The sequence below is a fragment of the Ostrinia nubilalis genome, chromosome 4 (genome assembly GCF_963855985.1).
Source record: "Ostrinia nubilalis chromosome 4, ilOstNubi1.1, whole genome shotgun sequence".
Classification (NCBI taxonomy): Eukaryota; Metazoa; Arthropoda; class Insecta; order Lepidoptera; family Crambidae; genus Ostrinia; species Ostrinia nubilalis.
In genome coordinates, this window is record NC_087091.1 from 2,804,708 (window position 1) to 2,825,834 (window position 21,127).

The 21,127-nt window shown below is 39.9% G+C and overlaps 1 protein-coding gene across 1 annotated transcript; it reads left to right on the forward strand.

Annotated features, from left to right (window-relative positions):
- The first annotated feature begins 572 nt into the window (after positions 1 to 572).
- Positions 573 to 14,987, forward strand: LOC135088481 (kinesin-like protein KIF18A). Its single transcript, XM_063983306.1, has 8 exons — positions 573 to 1,412; positions 1,647 to 1,865; positions 2,684 to 2,889; positions 8,957 to 9,261; positions 10,134 to 10,315; positions 11,646 to 12,564; positions 13,242 to 13,364; positions 14,311 to 14,987. Exons 1-8 carry the CDS (start codon positions 858 to 860, stop codon positions 14,421 to 14,423), a joined length of 2,622 nt encoding a protein of 873 aa, XP_063839376.1. The 5' UTR covers positions 573 to 857; the 3' UTR covers positions 14,424 to 14,987.
- The last annotated feature ends 6,140 nt before the right edge of the window (positions 14,988 to 21,127 follow it).

The following is a 21,127-nucleotide window of genomic DNA, read 5'->3' on the forward strand; positions in this document are numbered from 1 at the left end:
GTGGGCCGACCTCTCTTTTTAGTGTGGACTGTAGTATTGCTATCTTCTTATTTAAGTCTCCTTGTAAATTCTTCGAAATAGCCACTTCACTAACCAAATCAGAAGTTAAACAAATAAATAATTAATATTTTGTAACTACGATTACCTAGTTTTATAAAAAATCACAAAATTGTCGTCCATTTAGTCGTCTTAATGTGTTGGCGAATCAGGGAATTACAATCCCAATTCCTGAGGAATCGGTAATGTGGCAACATCGGCCCAATCCGGCCCATCATGGCGGTTGTTTACTATTTTCTTTACTATGCAGTTAATTTCGTGTAAGATGTTTCACAGGACCTAATCATTGTTTTACACGTATTAAGTACATAGTTAAGTAGGCCTAACTAAACTATTGACAGAAAAAAGTAGCGAGCCAAACGTGTAAATCAGTTTTTGACGTCCTGAGAAAAATAAATAAAAGTTTACCCTACTTAGAAAGAGAGAGCCTGCCCACAGAGAGCGAGATAGTAATACATAGGTTACGCTTCTAGGTATTCGAACTTCGAAGTGTGGCCTCCATTTTATCTTTAACTTCATGGTCCGTGGCAGCGTCTTTTGCATCTGTCATCTGCTGTCTGTTTTAAAATTATTGACGGTTACAAAATACGAACGAAAGCGACGGACGATTGAAAACACAAAACAAATTGTGTAATTGTATTGAATTAGAGATAATTTATCGTTGTCTTGACTCTTGTGACTCTAGTTGTTTATAGAGACTAAACCGTTACTGTTTGATTTGGCGGAGTGAGATTTTGTGCAACCAGTCCTACTTGGCTGGTCCGGTTAGGTTTTATGACAAAGTTTTCTTGTGAGTGATAATGGTTAGAATGGAGAAGCGGCCTTTAACGGGCCAAACTAAAGGATCTTCAACAAATATAGGTCCTTCGAAGAGTGGATCTACACAGAATATGTCTGCAAACATCAAGGTGGTCGTTAGGGTGCGTCCTTTGAACGAGAAGGAGTTGGAACAAAACAGTCGTATCGTTGTGGACGTGGTTGACGATAAACTACTTGTGTTCGACCCTAAGGAGGAGATCAGGCCCTTCTTCTATCAGGGAGTTCAACAGCCCAACAAGAACTTTTTGAAGCGAGCTAACAAGGAATTGAAATTTGTGTTTGATAATGTTTGTGGGTTCAATGCGACGAATAAGGATGTGTTTGAGACGACTACGAAGGACATACTAAGTTCTTTGATGGAGGGCTACAACTGTTCTGTGTTTGTGTACGGAGCTACTGGAGCAGGGAAGACGTTTACTATGATTGGGAGTGCTGAGCATCCAGGAATCACTTACTTGACTATGGAGCATTTGTTTTACACTATCAACTCGTTTGAAAAGGATAGGGAGTTTGATATAGGAGTGTCATACATTGAAGTAAGTTTACCAGAGAAGAAAGAATAAACAAATTAAACCTTAAAAACTGTTAAAAGAAGTATGATAATGTCTGTGACCCAATGCATGTTCTTTAAAAAAATCTATATTTAAAGCACTTTATTGAATAAAAATTCTTAAAAAAGTCTTATTTTGATTTTAGATTATGATTAATACTTGATAATGTCTTGGCATATTTAATATTTATATGAACTAAACATGAAATTTATATTCCAGGTGTACAATGAAAATGTGTATGACCTGCTTAAGCCATCAAACACTCCGTTACAACTGCGAGAAGACTCAAAATATGGGGTGATGGTAGCAGGCCTGACGTTGAATAACATCAAGACTGCGAGAGAGCTGCTGAACATGCTTGAGAACGGCAACAAGAACCGGACTCAACACCCTACCGACGCCAACGCTGAGAGTTCAAGGAGTCACGCAGTCTTTCAGGTATTACTTTAAGCATTTTTTATTTATTTATTTTTCCACACATTTAAACTATTATTACACGTAAGACAACTTATTGTAGGTACATTATAAAAACTTAATTCTAACAATACAATTTAATGTAAACCATAAAAATTATGTGGTGTGTTTTTCTTAGCTCGTTCCACTTTAACTGTTGTGTGATTCGTGAATCACTGCTTCAGTAGTCACTAGAGATGAGCTACCTAAAAGGATTCTCTATTTTTAATTGCCAGGTGATCTCTGAACAAGTGTTTTCATGTCCACTATTTTAAATTTTTTTTTAGATGTACTAAGAGCCTTAACTTCGAACTCCTATGTTCTTCTGATTAATTTCATTGCGGGTCCAATGACAGTTTAACTTTGCAACTTGACCTTCACTCGCTGTGTTTTTATTGGCGGTCCAGCTGTAGATCTTGGCTGCACAGGAGTTACAGCGGAATGAATTGTAAAATGTGTTGGTAAGCGCATAACTCAACAATACCTGGACCAATTTTACCATTTTTTTTTAATGTTCGTAAAGCTATAGCAAACGTCTCAAGAGGCATGACATCCTAAGTCTGCACTGGAGAGTGTAGAAATACATAAATAAGTAGTGTTCTCAGTGGAGAAGACACTTATCATGCAAAGGACACTACAACTCATCTGCTCATAGTTGTGAGACTGATTGCAGATAAAGCACAGAGAAAAATTAATTTTCGTTGAAGTCCAAGGAGAGAAAAATTCGAATAATTTCCGGTTAAACCCCGGGCGAAATCTAGTTTAACATAAACATTCTACATATTCCATTTTTTCCTTATAAGGTGTACGTCAAAATGCGTTACAAGACTAGCAGCCAGTTACGGTTAGTCAAGCTGTCGATGATCGACCTGGCAGGCAGCGAGCGCGCGTCGGCCACGGGCTGCGTCGGCGAGCGCTTCAAGGAGGGCGCTAACATCAACAGGAGCCTGTTGTCGCTGGGCAACTGCATCAACAAGCTCGCTGATGGTAGCAGCTACATACCGTACAGGTGAGAGCATCTGTCAAGGCTGGTCCAGCTGTCATGATCGACCTGGCGGGCAGCGAGCGCGCGTCGGCCACGGGCTGCGTCGGCGAGCGCTTCAAGGAGGGCGCTAACATCAACAGGAGCCTGTTGTCGCTGGGCAACTGCATCAACAAGCTCGCTGATGGTAGCAGCTACATACCGTACAGGTGAGAGCATCTGTCGAGGCTGGTCCAGCTGTCATGATCGACCTGGCGGGCAGCGAGCGCGCGTCGGCCACGGGCTGCGTCGGCGAGCGCTTCAAGGAGGGCGCTAACATCAACAGGAGCCTGTTGTCGCTGGGCAACTGCATCAACAAGCTCGCTGATGGTAGCAGCTACATACCGTACAGGTGAGAGCATCTGTCAAGGCTGGTCCAGCTGTCATGATCGACCTGGCGGGCAGCGAGCGCGCGTCGGCCACGGGCTGCGTCGGCGAGCGCTTCAAGGAGGGCGCTAACATCAACAGGAGCCTGTTGTCGCTGGGCAACTGCATCAACAAGCTCGCTGATGGTAGCAGCTACATACTACCGTACAGGTGAGAGCATCTGTCAAGGCTGGTCCAGCTGTCATGATCGACAGCTGGACATGCTTTGCTTAGTTTGGGACTAGAAGCGTAGTGTAAAATGTCCAAGGATATTTATTATTATTTATTACTATCTGTCGACACTTAGAGCTCTTTAGAGAGACGTTTGTCGTCCATTTGCAAGACCGCACTCTCTGTTGGTAATGAGGATCAGTACTGTTGTAGAAAATTCAATAAAACTAGTATCTACGTTAATCTTTAAGACATAAGAAAGATATATCTTTTTGAATTATCCAAATCGGACCATTACTTACGAAGATATTAAGTAATAAACATAGGCCGTTTTTGCCGCTAAAAGTCAACGTACGCAAGGCCGCGTGACGTCATTATATCCGAATCGAGCGCAGCCGGCGTACTAATGGGATGGAAAATATTTTTTTCCGGCTAAACTATCAGTTTTGGAAAAAAACTTTTAATAACATTTATTCTTCAAAATAAAGTAACCTATCGACCAGTAATTTTTAAAAATAAAAATTGTGAAAAATAAGTATTGCTATGTCCAAAAACCACATTTTCATAGGATTCGATGCAATGCGGAGACGCGGTTGGGGTGAGTGTAACTTAATGATTGTTTGTATTGAACATAATAATACATAATATGATGCTAATACCCAGTTTCTGGCCTGGGGGGGGGGGATAAGTCATACCCAGCTTATAGCCTGGGGGGAGGGGCAAGCCTTACCCAGCTTCTGGCCTTGGTGGGAGGGGGGAGAGGCAAGTCATACCCAGTTTCTGGCCTGGGGGGGGGGGGGTAAGTAATACCCAGCTTCCGGCCGAGGGGGAGTCATACCTAGCTTATGCTTATGGACTGGGGGAAGGGGCTAGCCTTACCCAGCTTCTGGCTTGGGGAGAGGGGGGGGGGGGGGTCAAGTCATAACCAGTTTCTAGGGCTGGGGGGAGGGGCTAGCCTTACCCAGCTTATGGCCTGGGGGAGGGGGGGGGGGTCAAGTCATGGGAACGGCGAATAGATAGGTAGGTGCGTAGGTTTAACTCAGAAAAACTAAATAACAGGTAGGTATTAAGTAGTGATGAAACGGATAGTTGTTTGGCCGGATACCGGATATCCGGCGGCCGGATAGTTGGCCCATTGTCTCGTTGCATGTCGTGACGAGTTTAGCGCCGCACAGGTGTTTCGAACGCGATCAGTGGGTCTATTAGTAGACTAGACTAGTCACTTTTCGAAAATCGAATTCATCCGAATAGAATGTCAGATTTTGCCACTTGTCTAGGGGGCAGATTAATTCGGGCGATTTTGGTTGCCATCGTGAGTGTGTGATTGAATAGCGAAAATTTATTTGGCAATATTTTGACATTAACAGATATTTACCATTTATGTATTCGTCATTAGAGATAATAGCCCAGAAAAAGAAATTAGTTTTTTGATAGGCCTTAATATGGCTTTTTTGTAACTTTTTGGACTTTAAATAAAAGCCGTCATTATTATAAGCCATTTTATTGATATTTATTTACCCCAAAGATTTAATGTATTTCATTTTATTAATAGGAAATTGTCGTAGTTTTTTAATATCCGGTATCCGGCCGTAGTGAGTTACTATCCGGTATCCGGCCGGATAGTAAATTTAGGCCGGATATCCTGCCTACCGGATAGTTACCGGATATCCGTTTCATCTCTAGTATTAAGTGTACATCGAAATGATTTTCATAGCAATGTCTTATTGTTAGAAGTTATACCTTATTGTTAGAAGTAAATAAATTAATACTTATACATTTTTATACAGTGTGAGTCACGTTAAAGTGTACATATGAAAATAGATGAAACTAGACCTATTTTTAACGACAAAAAAGAGGTCAAAACATTTTTGAGATTTTTTTTTAATTTTTTATAGAATTTTTTTCTTCCTATTACTTATTGTAGAGAAAACGTAATAACTTTTATACTAAGCGGTATATCCTGATAAAATAAAAACAGTAATAATGCTAAATAACAGGCGATACTAAAAAAATACATGAAATAGGTACACAAAAAAGGCCAACAAATAATAAAAAATGATACTTTTTGAAAAAAATATGCTTTAAAATTCGTGTTTTTTTTGTTATTTGATCAATTTCTCCAAAAAATGCCCCTATAACAGGTGGTTTTTATTACTTTGTATTATTCTCTATCGTATTATCTTTGTAAAACCAAAAATCGCATGTCTCTAACCCTATCACAACATTTGCTATGATCGTTTGAACAAAGGCCTGCCACAACATTATTCTCCGCTACAGTTAGAGACAATTTTAATTTTAACTAAAATGCTTATTTTACTTCGAAATCTTTTGTTTTTATTTGAAATCTAACTTGTCTGTATCAAAATTACAAATCTAGAGCCATTTTCAGTTTCGTTGTTAACGAAGCGTTGAATGGCGCGCCCGGAGAGGCTTAGTTCAAACGATCATTGCAAACGTTGTGATAGGGATAGAGACATGCGATTTTTGGTTTTACGAAGGTAATACGATAGAAAATAATACAAAGTAATAAAAACCACCGGTTATAGGGGCATTTTTTGGAGAAATTTATCAAATAACCAAAAAAACACGAATTTAAAAGCAGATTTTTTTCAAAAAGTATCATTTTTTATTATTTTTTTGGCCTTTTTTGTGTATTTTATGTATGTTTTTCGTATTGCCTGTTATTTAACATTATTACTGTTTTTATTTTATCAGAATATTCCGCTTAGTTTAAAAGTTATTACGTTTTCTTTACAATAAGTAATTGGAAGAAAAAAAATTCTATAAAAAATTCAAAAAAAATCTCAAAAATTTTTTGACCTCTTTTTTGTCGATAAAAATAGGTCTAGTTTCATCTATTTTCATATGTACACTTTAACGTGACTCACACTGTATTTTACTTGGAAGAAGATATGACTCTAACTACACTTTATTTGAATAAATCGCCAAATATACCACCGCGGAGACCCCAATCGCGTCTCTGCGTGCCATTGAATCGTATGAGCGTATGGATTTTTTGCGTTATTTTTCACAATTTCCATTTTTAAAATTACCTATCGATAGCTTACTTTATTCTGATGAATAAATGTCATTACAAGTTTTTCTCTAAAACTGATAATTTGGCTAGAAAAAAATATTTTCTATCCACGCAGTACGCCGGCAGCGTTCGGATCGGATATAATGACGTCATCGTCCCCGCGCCGGGCGGTCAGTGAACTTTTTTAGTAATTTGGCCATAACTTCGTCAATTTTTGTCGTAGAACAAAAATTTTTGCACTGTGTATTAAGGATTTCTTAGCCCTATAAATCTGCATTCACAGCTAAAAATCGAAATGATCCTCATTGACTGACATTTTTACCCCAAAGCAGTTGTCATACAATTTTCAGTGTGCGGTCCTGCAATCGGGCGACAAACGTCCGTCTCAAAACGTTTAATGTGAAAGAGCTCTTAGTGATCGACCCATGCTATGTGATCCACTCTGGGGGAGCATCTCTCCCCATCTTCAAAAATATCAATTTCTAAAACCATATTTATTACTATGGAAAAACTAGAGAATGAAGGTTTTGGCATATACTACAGGTGGTCACCAAGGGGGGAGGGGGACGGCGCAGTTTTTGAAAAATTTCAAAATATTATAGCTATTTGCCATATCTCTCCATTCAAAATTTCATAATGTGCACTATACAGGGTGTCCCAAAAACAATGGATAACCCTGTAACCATCGATAGGCCTCGCCATGGTCTCCCTAACATCCAATTTTGACCCCAGTAAAAATATCACCGTTTTCAAGATTTTCAAGTTTTTGTGCATTTTTAGAAAATTGCCACCTGCGATTACTTTTTCTCATGCCATTTCTAAAAATGAGGATACTTTTCAAACTCGTTTTTTTCCTTATCACAAGGGATAGTTGGGCTATCAAAAGAAAAGATTAAAGTTCAACAAACTAGTTTAAAAGTATGAAAATTTTAAGAAATTGCAGAGAAGAAGGAAAAATTAATTCATTGTCTTGCACTTTTGATCAGCCATCGTGTAAAAAAAATGTAGGAAGACCATCGTGCCCATTACCTTAAAAACTTCCTTGGTTAATTGAGATTCTAAAAAGGTATCACAAGCCTATGTATTCTGTATTATTTTTATCTTATGGCTACTTGAATAGCAACTGGGATGAAAACTGCAAAAATGAGTTTTTCTCGTAATAGTTAAAGTAGGACTGCATAGTGGCATTAAATACAAATGGATAATTTTTAGCGTAGGAATTTTAATAAAGCAACATTTAATCATCATCGTCATCATCATTTCAGCCATAGAACGTCCACTGCTGAACATAGGCCTGTACCCCAATGATTTTCATAATGACCGCTTGGTAGCGGCCTGCATCCAGCACCTTCCTGCTTACCTTTATGAGGTCGTCGATCCACTTTGTAGGTGGACGTCCTACGATGCGCTTTCCGGTACGTAGCCTCCACTTTAACCCTCGTTTCCGAGCCGTGTATTATCACGGGTATCTGTCTATAGGCACATTTATAAGGTTTAAAACAAAAATTAAGTAATCACAAAAACGCAGAACGGACGGCCAATGGGGCAACAGGGTTCAAGTGGAGGCTACGTACCGGAAAGCGCATCGTAGGACGTCCACCTACAAAGTGGACCGACGACCTCATAAAGGTAAGCAGGAAGGTGCTGGATGCAGGCCGCTACCAAGCGGTCATTATGAAAATCATTGGGGTACAGGCCTATGTTCAGCAGTGGACGTTCTATGGCTGAAATGATGATGATGATGATGATTAAATGTTGCTTTATTAAAATTCCTACGCTAAAAATTATCCATTTGTATTTAATGCCACTATGCAGTCCGACTTTAATTATTACGAGAAAAACTCATTTTTGCAGTTTTCATCCCAGTTGCTATTCAAGTAGCCATAAGATAAAAATAATACAGAATACATAGGCTTGTGATACCTTTTTAGAATCTCAATTAACCAAGGAAGTTTTTAAGGTAATGGGCACGATGGTCTTCCTACATTTTTTTTACACGATGGCTGATCAAAAGTGCAAGACAATGAATTAATTTTTCCTTCTTCTCTGCAATTTCTTAAAATTTTCATACTTTTAAACTAGTTTGTTGAACTTTAATCTTTTCTTTTGATAGCCCAACTATCCCTTGTGATAAGGAAAAAAACTAGATTGAAAAGTATTCTCATTTGTAGAAATGGCATGAGAAAAAGTAATCGCAGGTGGCAATTTTCTAAAAATGCACAAAAACTTGAAAATCTTTAAAACGGTGATATTTTTACTGGGGTCAAAATTGGATGTTAGGGAGACCATGGCGAGGCCTATCGATGGTTACAGGGTTATCCATTGTTTTTGGGACACCCTGTATTTACTATATTAAGCAATAGAGATGTAAATCTTGACAAATCAGTGATAAAAACGCAAAAATTTGTGTTTTCCTATAAATCAGACAACAAACAATGACGACAGTTTTAACTTATGGATTTTTTTAAAATTCTTCTACAGAGACTCCAAACTCACTCGCCTTCTAAAAGACAGCTTGGGCGGCAACTGCAAGACGGTCATGATAGCCAATGTATCACCCGCTAGCTCAAGCTACGAGGACACATACAACACTCTCAAATACGCAGCGAGGGCAAACAAAATCCAGCTGCACATTAAGAAGAATATAGTCGACGGAGATGTGAGGCTCTCCCAGTACGTCACTATCAATGAGGAACTCAAGAAAAAGGTTAAAGAGCTGGAAGCGAAGCTATCGCTCTCAAGTGTTCGAGTGGTTTCAAAAGAACCTGACTTGGCTAAGGAGAAAGGTAAAGAACTTAAAAAATACTCACGCCCGTATTCACAAACGATTCTTGCTTAAGTGAAGCATAAAATCTAATGGTTCGTGTGTCACCCTGTGCATCCACGCGCACTGTGAGACCTCATAGTGATGTTTGTAAATACGGGTGTCAGTTTTTCTTGCGAATAGACTTTTATTTATTTTTTAGTAATCGACACTCGGGAACATATTTTTATGGAGTATATCCTATAAATCTGTTTTAAAGTGCCTTAAAATGTGCTGCAAAGTAAAGTAGCGCAACAGCAGCGCAGCTGTCACTAGGTTCAAAAACGGTAGTTCTGTGCACATCAAACTAAATACTGTAGCATCTTTTGTTCGTGTAATTTTTGCAACAAAAATAGAATAAAATACGTGCGCACCGTGACTGGTCTATTGATAAGCCGATATGCGGCCGATAAGTGTTGATACGGATAAACAAACAGCGCGGATAAACAAATATGAAGAAGCCCTGAGGCCCGGTTTCCACCATAGCGCAGAGGAGAGGTGTTTGAATAACCAATCAGATTTCCGAATCGAAGCTGAGCGGAGAGGATGTGGAAATAATGAAATCTGGTCACTCAAACACATCTCTTCTCTCCACTTTTGGGGAAACTGGGCCTTAGCGCTCCTGCACACGACGCCGCCGCCGCGCCGCCCCCGCGCCATTGCACTGTTTATACGCGCCGCGTGAAGCCCGCTGCCGCGCCGCCGCCGCGCCGCAACCGCGCCGCCGCCGCGCCGCCGGCGAAATTATGCTTTGATGGCGCGGTGGCGGCGGGGTGGCGGCGTCGTGTGTAAGAACGCTTATGTTGTGAAGTGGTGGTGTCGACTATCCAATGTTATCTTGTCATTTGTTTATAGCGAAACAAGAATGGCGTCGTCGCATCAAGGACGTGGAATGCTCGCACGGCGCGTTGGAGACGCAGCTGTTAGCGCTGATGTCGCGGCAGCGCGTGCTGGCGCTCCGGCAGCGGCTGCGCGCGCGCGCCTTCTCGCACGTCGCCTCGCTCGCGCACCGCTCCTCGTGCGAGGCCATGGAGCAGGTAACGTGCAGACTCGCACGCGCGTTGGAGACAGCTACTAGCGCTGATGTCGCGGCAGCGCGTGCTGGCGCTCCGGCAGCGGCTGCGCGCGCGCGCCTTCTCGCACGTCGCCTCGCTCGCGCACCGCTCCTCGTGCGAGGCCATGGAGCAGGTAACGTGCAGACTCGCACGCGCGTTGGAGACAGCTACTAGCGCTGATGTCGCGGCAGCGCGTGCTGGCGCTCCGGCAGCGGCTGCGCACGCGCGCCTTCTCGCACGTCGCCTCGCTCGCGCACCGCTCCTCGTGCGAGGCCATGGAGCAGGTAACGTGCAGACTCGCACGCGCGTTGGAGACAGCTACTAGCGCTGATGTCGCGGCAGCGCGTGCTGGCGCTCCGGCAGCGGCTGCGCACGCGCGCCTTCTCGCACGTCGCCTCGCTCGCGCACCGCTCCTCGTGCGAGGCCATGGAGCAGGTAACGTGCGGGCTCGCACGCGCTGCAGACAGCTGCTAGCGCTGATGTCGCGGCAGCGCGTGCTGGCGCTCCGGCAGCGCCTGCGCGCTCGCGCCTTCTCGCACGTCGCCTCGCTCGCGCACCGCTCCTCGTGCGAGGCCATGGAGCAGGTAACGTGCGGGCTCGCACGCGCTGCAGACGGCTGCTAGCGCTGATGTCGCGGCAGCGCCTTCTCGCACGTCGCCTCGCTCGCGCACCGCTCCTCGTGCGAGGCCATGGAGCAGGTAACGTGCAGACTCGCACGCGCGCTGCAGACGGCTGCTAGCGCTGATGTCGCGGCAGCGCCTTCTCGCACGTCGCCTCGCTCGCGCACCGCTCCTCGTGCGAGGCCATGGAGCAGGTAACGTGCGGGCTCGCACGCGCGCTGACTAATAAAAAAAAGCTTAAGTTTTGCTCGGAACCTTCACATGTCTCATAATCTTTTTGCCCTACCAGCGCTTCGAGACCAACACTTGGCAAGTGCTGAGAATAACAAACTCAGCCACCGACCCTGGACAAAGGCCTCCCCCGAGGATTTCCATAACGAATTTCCTCCGCTGCCCCCATTCAGGCACTTTCCGCAACATTAACTATACTATACTATTATTATTAAGCTTGTTACTAAAGCCCGGTCTCCGAGCACGTAGAATTTTGTCCAATGACCCCAAGCTACCCATCCTTATCGCTCGCGTGTAATTATATTGCTGTCGCGACTGTGCGACGGGCGCCCGCAGTGAGTGTGCGAGCGCGACAGCAACATAATTACGCGCGAGCGATAAGGATGGGTAGCTTGGGGTCATTGGACAAAATTCTACGTGCTCACGGACCAGGCTCTAATTATTCAATTTATTCCGCCTAGATGTGCACCGAAGAAATACCGCGACAGGAGCGAGCCGCCGAGAGTTACATGAAGCAATCTGCCCACTTGGACTCCAAGGTCATGAGCGCGTGGGCCAAGTGGGACGACAGCCGTAAGAAGCTCCTCGTCATCTGCGACCAGGCCCTCTCCGACTGCCCGGACTTGGCCGACTTCGTGGAAAAGATACACATGCACAGCGAAATCAGACAGATCAAAGCCCGAGACGACCTGAGGTTCAAACTGCTCTCTATAGAAAACGAGGAGATAAACGCGTTCACGGAATACATGAGCGACATGCCGAGCATGCTCAAAAAGTTATACCTGACTCTGAAAGGCTACGACAAAGCGCCCCCGGCGCTCACGGCGGAATACTTGGAGATCATGAAGAAAGCCAAACTGGCGAAGGGTATTACCTGGTCCGATAAAGACTTAGAGGGCGACGCGCACTTCAAATTCGTCTCGAATTTGGATCTCGACAAACCAACGACGACCATTGAGTATGTGTCGAAGAAGGACGACTTGAATGGCACGGTCGATATAGTCACGGACAGCGATTGCCAAAGCGATATGACAGACGTGGAAAATAGGGAACCGATGCGCTTGTGCGGCAACAAACGAAAGGGAACGCCCATAAAGCTGATGAACAACGAAACGATCATCATCAACGATTCCCTCGAAAGTTTGGACACGACGAGGAATTTGAGTGCTAAGAAGGTGAAGAGAGAGTTTGATATAGCGCCCGAGGTTGAAAATTACGGCGCATTTGACCTCAAAGATATGAACTCGACGTTCGTTTTGGCGGGAAAAGTCGAGGCCATGAACAAGCCGGTTAAGATAGAGGTGACCAGAGAGCCTTTGAAGAGAGGGCTCGTGGACCGAACGAACACGTTGCCAAGGACTATTAACTTCAATGACAAAGGTATGTATTTAACTTTGTAAAATAATATTCTTGTACTATCATGTGTAAATAATGTCTACGCAGCTCACAGTTTTAGATGTAAAAGTATTTTCTTTACTAACTTCTAGTAATCGTTTTTGTCCCTTAAATATTTACCCTTCATAGAAAAAACCCTTATTAAAGTTTATGTCACCACTGACATTCTTTAGGGTGTACAATTCTAAGGCCAGACAGTGTTATTGTAACTCCATGTGGAGTTTATGTATGAACAGCTTAATTGTGACATGTAGGTCTTCTACCCTTTCGCTATATTAGTAATGTTGTGATTCTAACTCAAACGAGAGAATTGCTCTTACAGTAACAATAGTTCGAGAAGTCACAAAATAGTAAACAACATTTTTTTTAAAGAACATACTTATTTTTGCGAAACTTGCACGCGCTTCAGTTCCAAGCAACGTTAGTTTGATCCCCGTCGTTCACACATATGTCCACATTAATGCACTATAGATTACTAAGGCCCGGATTTCACCAAAGCGAGCGAGTGAGATTTCCGAATCAAAGATAAACGGAGAGGTGATGTGGAAATGACAAATGTCTAATTGTTTATTCAAACTCATCTTTTATTCTCTCCCGTTTTGGTGGGAGTCGGGCCTAATATAAAAGAAAAATAAAAGAATAACCGTTTTAACTTTTTATAGCTAAAATAGTGAAGCCGGTGATAGGCAAGGCGTTGCCGTTCCGGCGGCCGCCGGCGCCGGCGCGCGCCGGATTCGGGTCCAGCCTGTCGCGCGACGGCACGCCGCTACAGAGGAACGTGCAAGGTAAATATACACGGCTTTGAGGCTCTGTGTTTGTGTGTGTGCATGTGTGTTTTTTTGTGAGTAGAGCAGTGGTTCCCAAACTTATTTAGTCTACTGCCCACTTTGAGAATAAAATATTTTTTAGCGCCCCCCATTTTTGTAGTCAAGAGTCGAGCTCAATCGATGTCTAAGAGTCCTTCTAGTAGATGACGCCTCCCAAGCCTCTACACAACGTCCCGATTTTTTTTCTGAGTCTCTTACCTTTAAGCCTGCAGCGCCCACAAGGGGGCGTTATTGCCCACTTTGGGAAAGACTGGAGTAGAGGGTATAGTCTAGAATTAGGTCCCCTTTAGCCCAGGCGCAGACCACCAACTTATTGTCGGCCGATAGTTTAGTCGGGTAGTTAATTAGTATGGGCATTTATGGAAGTGCGCACATTGCACCGATTGATTCTTTATACAAATTGAAAGCGGGCCCAACTATCGGCCGACTAAAAGTCGGTGGTCTATGCCTAGGCTTACTTAATATTTTCTTATTTTCTTCTAATTAAATTCTTCTGTTTCCAAGACATTTATATGTGCCCCATTTCTGTCTAACCTCACTGATTGGGTTTCATTGATCACATTTGAATCAAACAAGCAAATGGGGCTAAACTTTTGTATGAAAATCTAAAAGCGTTTTAAATCAGTATTTTGACTTATTCATACCTACAATATAAATATTGTTTTAAACTTTCATGGTCTCCGAAATAAATAAGGTACATGGTAGCAATCCCGTTAATAATATTTATTCTAATACCTGTAACAGTAATAAATTAGACAGCATTGTCAAATTTTCTATTTAGAAGAAAAAGGTTTAAAAAATTGCATGAAAAATAGATATCATTATTCAATTACAATTAAATTAATCGACTAACAATTTGTTTCATGTGTGTCGTGTCGTGTCGTCCTACCTAACGTACTAACAGAGTCGGGTCGCGCAAAGACGAATGACACTCAAAAATCAGTTGGTTACAAAGCAGTGAGGGCTCGGGAGCGCATCCAGAGCCATCCTTACTCCAGAAACGTGGCAAGGAAATGACACAACGAAGAAGGATTGAAAGGTAGCTGCAGTTCGAACAAGGTGTGAAGTCTTATGTATAGTCTAGTTCTAGTTCTAAAGTGTCAATGAACAGACTATTTCGGCCGGGTTATTCTACTAATTCCCATTGACTTAATAATTAAGGATTTGTGAACATCTTTGCATCTGCATTTGCATCTTTGTTAAAGGGGGATGCCCTTTAACCGTTAATTGAAATAGGTTTCGGAAAAGTGATCTTGCTATTGAAGTTTTTGGCAAAAACAAAGAAAAGATATAAACTTATATACTAAAATCGCACAACCTTTAAAATTTAACGTTAGTAGTAAGCTTCTTTCGTAACCAATGAAAAAGGACAAGACTATTGTCAAATGAGTGAATAGTTTTTACATTATTTTATCTCTCAGGAGATAAATAATAATTGTATGTTTAATTATGACTCATGTTTATAGCTTTATTAACTTTGACACTTTTCATCAACGAATAAAATGTATTGACGTACTTTTAGACGTAGTGAGAAACTTCAAGTGTCAACGATTTATATTATTTATTATCTCTTTCCATAAAAGGCAATAAATTTCGTCAAACTTGGTAGCTGAAAAGTAAATAAAACTAACTAGCGTAAAGTTAAGTGTGCCATTATTGGACGGGTTTTGGTAAGTTTGAATATGTATTTATTTAATAACAATTTTGTGCCTAATTAATACTAAAAAGTAATATAAACAGCTTAGGTAGGGTGAAGTTACAGTGTATTATTATTTTGTGTTGTGACTGAAACCTGTGTTGTGTTCATTAAAATCTGTCATGAATTTAACATTCAATGAAACAACTGTAACTCTAGTTGTTTAATTCAATTATTATGTGAGACAATTTTATGACACGTGCGAACAATAATATTTATTTTGTAACCAGCACAATTAAATGGTGGTAATCCAAAATGCATTAGCATGAAGCACTGCCAACCGATGTTAATAGGACCTAAACCGCACAAATCCGAACAAGTTAGTAATTGACGTCACAATAATTAAGCTACTTTAATGAAATCAATAATTAACGGCGACGAATTCAGTCGAAATTACAATGAAACTAAATTATATTTGGCGCAATATATCATTTCATTTAGTCGCTTTTCGTGGCATGATATTTGAGGCCTTACTTCGAAACTCATAAGGCCGATAGTTCACTGTCGCTGAACAGTCGCCCGATCGCGACTCAGCAAATGTGTTCCGGCCCTTAATGATCTCTAATTGAGCGATTGCGGAAATTACTACGGATACGTGATCCCGTTTTGTATTACGGATTGAGCAAAAATCCATATTTTCATCTCATTATCGGTCTTCACAGCCGACCAACCGCACTCCAGTGCCAATATTAAATCTACATAAAGTCAACATCATTACAATGAAATGTAAATGACTGTTACATTTTCCTGATTGGATTTTTGACGCTCAAATGTATTGTGTTTAAATTCGTAGTTGTACGTTGTTTTGTATGTACAAATTTTCGACTACGATATTTTTACAGTACTAGTTATTTTCATCAAGAACGGTTTAATACGTTGATTCGTATTGAATGCTGTATTTTGGTGTCCAGTTAATTATCTTAAAATGCTCATATTGTGTCTTATCGTAACATGTTCATTCTCTAATGCACAAGATCCTCTTTATGTATCTCATTTTAAGGTCAAAGTCAAGCCCTTTCAGTAAGAACATCGTAAAGAAATCCCAAAAGTTCTTAATATAGGAACTGCCAGCACTTCGCATGGAACTAAAATGAGTCTTTATGCTCCTTAAAATCGAAAATGCCGGTTACGATGTTCTACCTGAAGAGGCTTGAAGTCTCCATATTTGAAAGCAATGACCAAATTCGATTGAGCGTAGGTATTTATCTTGATTTGAGATTTAGATACGTAAATTCAAGACGAACAAACAATAACTTCTAGACAAAATAGTACAAATAAAGCTTAGTTGAATTTTTTGTATCGCCTGAATTTATTAACATCGGTTCGCGTCGTGTTTGTATTCAGCTGGCAACACTGGGCTAGCCGACAAAGCTGGTTATTAGCCCGTGATCTAATTTGTACTTCTACAAAGAAATATACATTACAATATTAGATTTTACACTCTGTCTTTGGTAATAATATTTTTAGTTTTATCACCCTTTAGTTTATGTATTTTAGGAATTTGGCATTGTCTACGTAGCTTTAATAATTTTCTAAATGATTATGTATGGTTAATGTGTGTTTATGATTTAATAGGGATATTTTTTTTATATTATTGTTCTTTGTAGCTCGAGTATTGTAACAAAAATGTTTTGTATTTTTATACATGTAAGTATGTATTTAGATTATTTTGAGTACATTTATTGTAAGCGATTTATAATAGGCGTTTGAAGAGATTTGAAAGATTTATTTAGCCTTATTATTAAATTACGCTAAATATATGCCTTCTTTTGTAATAATATAGTGATAATATTGATTAATTTCTGATAATTTAAAAAGGGTGCGGTGCAGATCTTTTTATATTAATCCATGTATAAGCTTTTACTTAACAGAAAGGTACAAATATTTGATTAATTATATTATTTGTAATACAGAAGGGACCTAATATATTACAATTTGTGAAGGTGATTGATTATGACAATTAGAATTAGTTAACTAACCCGATGATGACTGATGTATTTTTATAAGCTTTGTCGATATTTTTGATGATATAAGTAAATATGATTGTGTTAGTTTGATTAAAATATTGTATATAAATGAACGTTGTTTATTTTAAATACCTTCCCCTGTTAAAGTAGTGATTAAATACAGCAACATTAGGAACCTAAAACAAATTTTTTAGCATTTTTTATTTAATACCAATCCACAGGTGCATTAAACCACTTGGCATTTTTAATCTCATTATGTACATAATTTGCCATTACTTTATTTTTTAAGAAGTAGGTCTAGTAAATTTTATAACAGAAAAATAAAATATTGAACTGCAGTAAAAATTTCACGTTATATTCCGTAATAAAAGGCGACATAAATTACTTCCTAATTCCTAACGGGAAAAAATGTAGCTAACAATAAAGTTAATTAAAATTGACGGCTGGGCTCGTGCCCTGAGGTGGGTAATAAAAAATCGGGCCAAGGTGTCAACAAAAACCGTACCGCACCCGCAAATGAATTGATTCAACGCAATCAATTTTTTCCCGCCCTACTGTTGGACCGCGCTCGTTCGGTCCGTGATTAAATCGGTCAATCATTCGGTCTTACCGTTCAGTTAACTGGAAAATTGGTAATTAGATCCCGTAGGTGATAAACTAGAAATTTTGTGTGTGTGCCCTTGAGATAAAAACAACTGGCTCACGGTTAACTAATCTGTGCTTCAGAAAACTAGTTCATCATTCTTTTTACATGAAAGAGGAAAGGTCAGTATAAATAGTAGCTAGCTGATGCAGCGTGTCTTTATTGCTTATTTGCTATACGATTTGCTATTTTTTAAGTTTTGAATTTTTATTTCAGAAAGTAACTAAGCTTTCATGGTGACGTCCTCATTTTCTGCTGATTTTATATGTAAGTAACTAATTAATAACTTACAGTAACTTTTTTGACTCGACCTTTTTTCACTTGTCTCTATAAGAATCGAGAATCTCGGGACAATAATCTTTTGGACTATTAACAAATATACAATTAGCTTGCTTAAAACGGATAAATTGGGTGTTATTTTAATTTGCATAAAATTTTTTTTTATTTACAAACCCGACACGCGGTGACACGCGCGGTAATAATGCCGCACCGTGATTACTCGCCGGGCCGAAAAATAATTAATGAGCGACCGAAAACAGAATTTCCAATTTTAAATTGGGTTTTGACGAGCAAATTGTGTATTATTGGCATTGGAATAAATTCCCTTTTCGACTTTTTATCGAAACAGGTTTTCTGCGATTCATTTGGCAGCTCATTTCGTCTCAACTCTGCCCCGAAGCGGTGGATGGTTAAATTTATTTCGTGTGTTTAAAGCCTCATTTCGGCTTACACTCAGATAATATTATAAAGTAGGTACCTATTAGGTATGCATGTAGGTATGAGTTATATGAATCTTGGACTCTACATTAGGTAGGTACGTCGTACATAATGTCCCTGGAGCGGCTGTGAGTTTACTCCGACTGAGGCAAGGGCACAGGGCCGGGTTTGAAAATCTAAGTTACCTGGTGCACTGAAGGTCTAGGTACTCAAGAGGGTTACTCCCAACTCCCAGAGCCCATAGAGCAAACATTTTTGTTCCAAAATCCAACTATTTCAAGTACATAATAAGACGCCAGTGTATAGCACCGGTAGCCGTACATTAGTAACGCGTAACTTTTGCGATTACCTCAGTCCAACTATGTGCAAGTTTTAAAACAGTTTGAGTTTTTCCACGTACTGGCTCTGTGGACAACGGACTCGCTGCATCGATGCCCCGGCCAACTTCAGCGAGATTTTCAGCTTAGTTGGATGTTTGACCGTTACTTATTTATTCAAGACTACCTCGAGGCAAGTTTATGCACGGTTTACCCGAAGATTGGGATCACGGGTTCGTGAAATGTAGTGAAAACTTTAAACTGCTTTCTTTTGGATAAAACGGAAAGCATTGATCCGCGATATTCCTAGATATTAAACTATTGCTTAAAAAGTCCTATATTTTTTTTTACGTCCACCAATATAGTGTCCGGGTTTGAGATCACTGAGACAAGGCAGTTTGTTACGATTGCATAAGGCCTGATGTAGATAATGTACTTATTTCTAAAACGGGGTGTTAAAGGTAGTTGTAATGCACCTTTCGGGCGAAATTGCTATCATGATCAAGCTCGTTCATCATAGATTACATCACCACATTAACTGTCTAAAGAGTGAAAGTTGTCGACAATTATTTGTGGTCAAAAACATTATCGCGTAACTTAATCCGAACGCACCAAAATAAAAACGACGCTAATACAATGAATCTAAATATGCTTTAGCAAAACACGAAAATCAAAGAGCTTTCGCGGTCGCTGGAGCGCGCGAAATCACTGGCTCGTCGAGTCGTCGAGTCGAGTCGCCGAGTCGTTGTATTTGCCTGCTGATTGGTGTGGAAAACTCGACATTCACGTCTATTTGAACGCTGGAATACATTTTTCATCGATGTGCTTACTGAACTCGATTCGTTCTTTCTTTTTTGGTACACAAAACGATGTTTTATTAGAACTTCCTCTTATCGATGGCTCCTACGTATAAAGGCGAAACTGCCGCTTACGCCTTTTTCCAATTATTTAAGCAATGATTTCATTTTGCTCTAATCTATAACGTCAGTAAGAAAAAAAATTTTTTTTCCATTAGATACAAAATAAAATTTTAGGCAAATAGGCGTATGTGCAAAACTACGCCACGTATAAAGCCCAATCATACGATTCGTCAATCTATACGAATAGTTGCTTACATAAATATATATTTTTTATAATCCAAATCTTAAATAAAGCCATGAAAATATTTAGCAAATTGTTTTATTTATAAATTATGACACATTATATAGTTATTTAATTTTTAGCGTTAAGAGTCGCATCTCAAACTAATTTGAAAATTATAAATAACTTGAAAAAATCTAACTGCCTAAGGCATCGTGGGTTCAATTCCCGCCTTAGGCAGCTCGATTTTTTCAAATTATTTATAATTTTTAAAAATATGACACATTATGTTAAAAGACCTAACTAAATCTCGAGCACAGTATATGGGCGTATTTGCGTTAAAACGTAATAACGATACATTAAACAACTTTTTCTAACTGATTTATTATTGATATAGCACATGATAACAATTAAACTAATTACATGCATAAATAAAGAGAGTAATCGCTTAAAATATTATATTTACGTTGTCATTTAAGTCTCTTTACGTTGAACAATATTCATGAAATTATAGAAATGTGACGACGTAAAAGGGCAATGCGTAAAATCTCAAAATATATAAGAAAAATATAAAAATTGATAATAGCAGTAGCAAAAGCATTACATGTTAAGGCTAAATGTGAAATTTCATTAAATTCGTTTTAGTAGTTCAGAAGATATGACCCAAAAATATGGTTCTGGCCACTAAAATGGCTCTCCTGTAAAATTTACTTTTTTCACTTACGCCAGTATACGTAGGAGCCATCGTTATATGGGTGATTTTTATTTTTATTGACATCGAAATAGTATAACAATCAACCAGCAACAGCAGTGTAAGTGTGCACTTGTATAGGTACTTACTGTTAGTTGACTGAAGAAGTTGTTGAATTAAGAAAGGTCGAAGAATGTTGAAACCTTTGGTTTACTCGTAATCAATTTTATTTTAATTTCTACACTAAGAAAGATTTTTCGGTTTTGTTATGTATAACAATTAACGTAATTTGAACTTAAAAGTTAAGTGAGCAACCAATACATTTATTGAAATCAAATAAAAAAAATATTTTTGACTTTAATTAAATTAAAGGAAACAATTTACCCTGAAACGTCTAAAATAGCTTGCCTAAATTAATAGACAGATCAGAATGTTTGTCCCCGTCTTCGGTCAACAGTGAAGTCCTTGTCAATTAAGAGGCCCGGGATCCCGGGATAATTGTCACATCCGCGATTACTCTCTAATGGTCCGGGACTCAGCTAAGATGCTGCGACACTGTTGTCAAAGGGTTCCGTAAAAGTACCGTCTCTTAGGTCCGTATAACGTAGTA

Excerpts from the sequence above, each read along its gene's own strand:
- LOC135088481 (XM_063983306.1), top strand. The coding sequence starts at position 858 with ATGGTTAGAATGGAGAAGCGGCCTTTAACGGGCCAAACTAAAGGATCT. Across the intron at positions 12,565-13,241 it reads TATTAACTTCAATGACAAAG|CTAAAATAGTGAAGCCGGTG; the intron begins GTATGTATTTAA and ends AACTTTTTATAG. Across the intron at positions 13,365-14,310 it reads GCTACAGAGGAACGTGCAAG|AGTCGGGTCGCGCAAAGACG; the intron begins GTAAATATACAC and ends ACGTACTAACAG.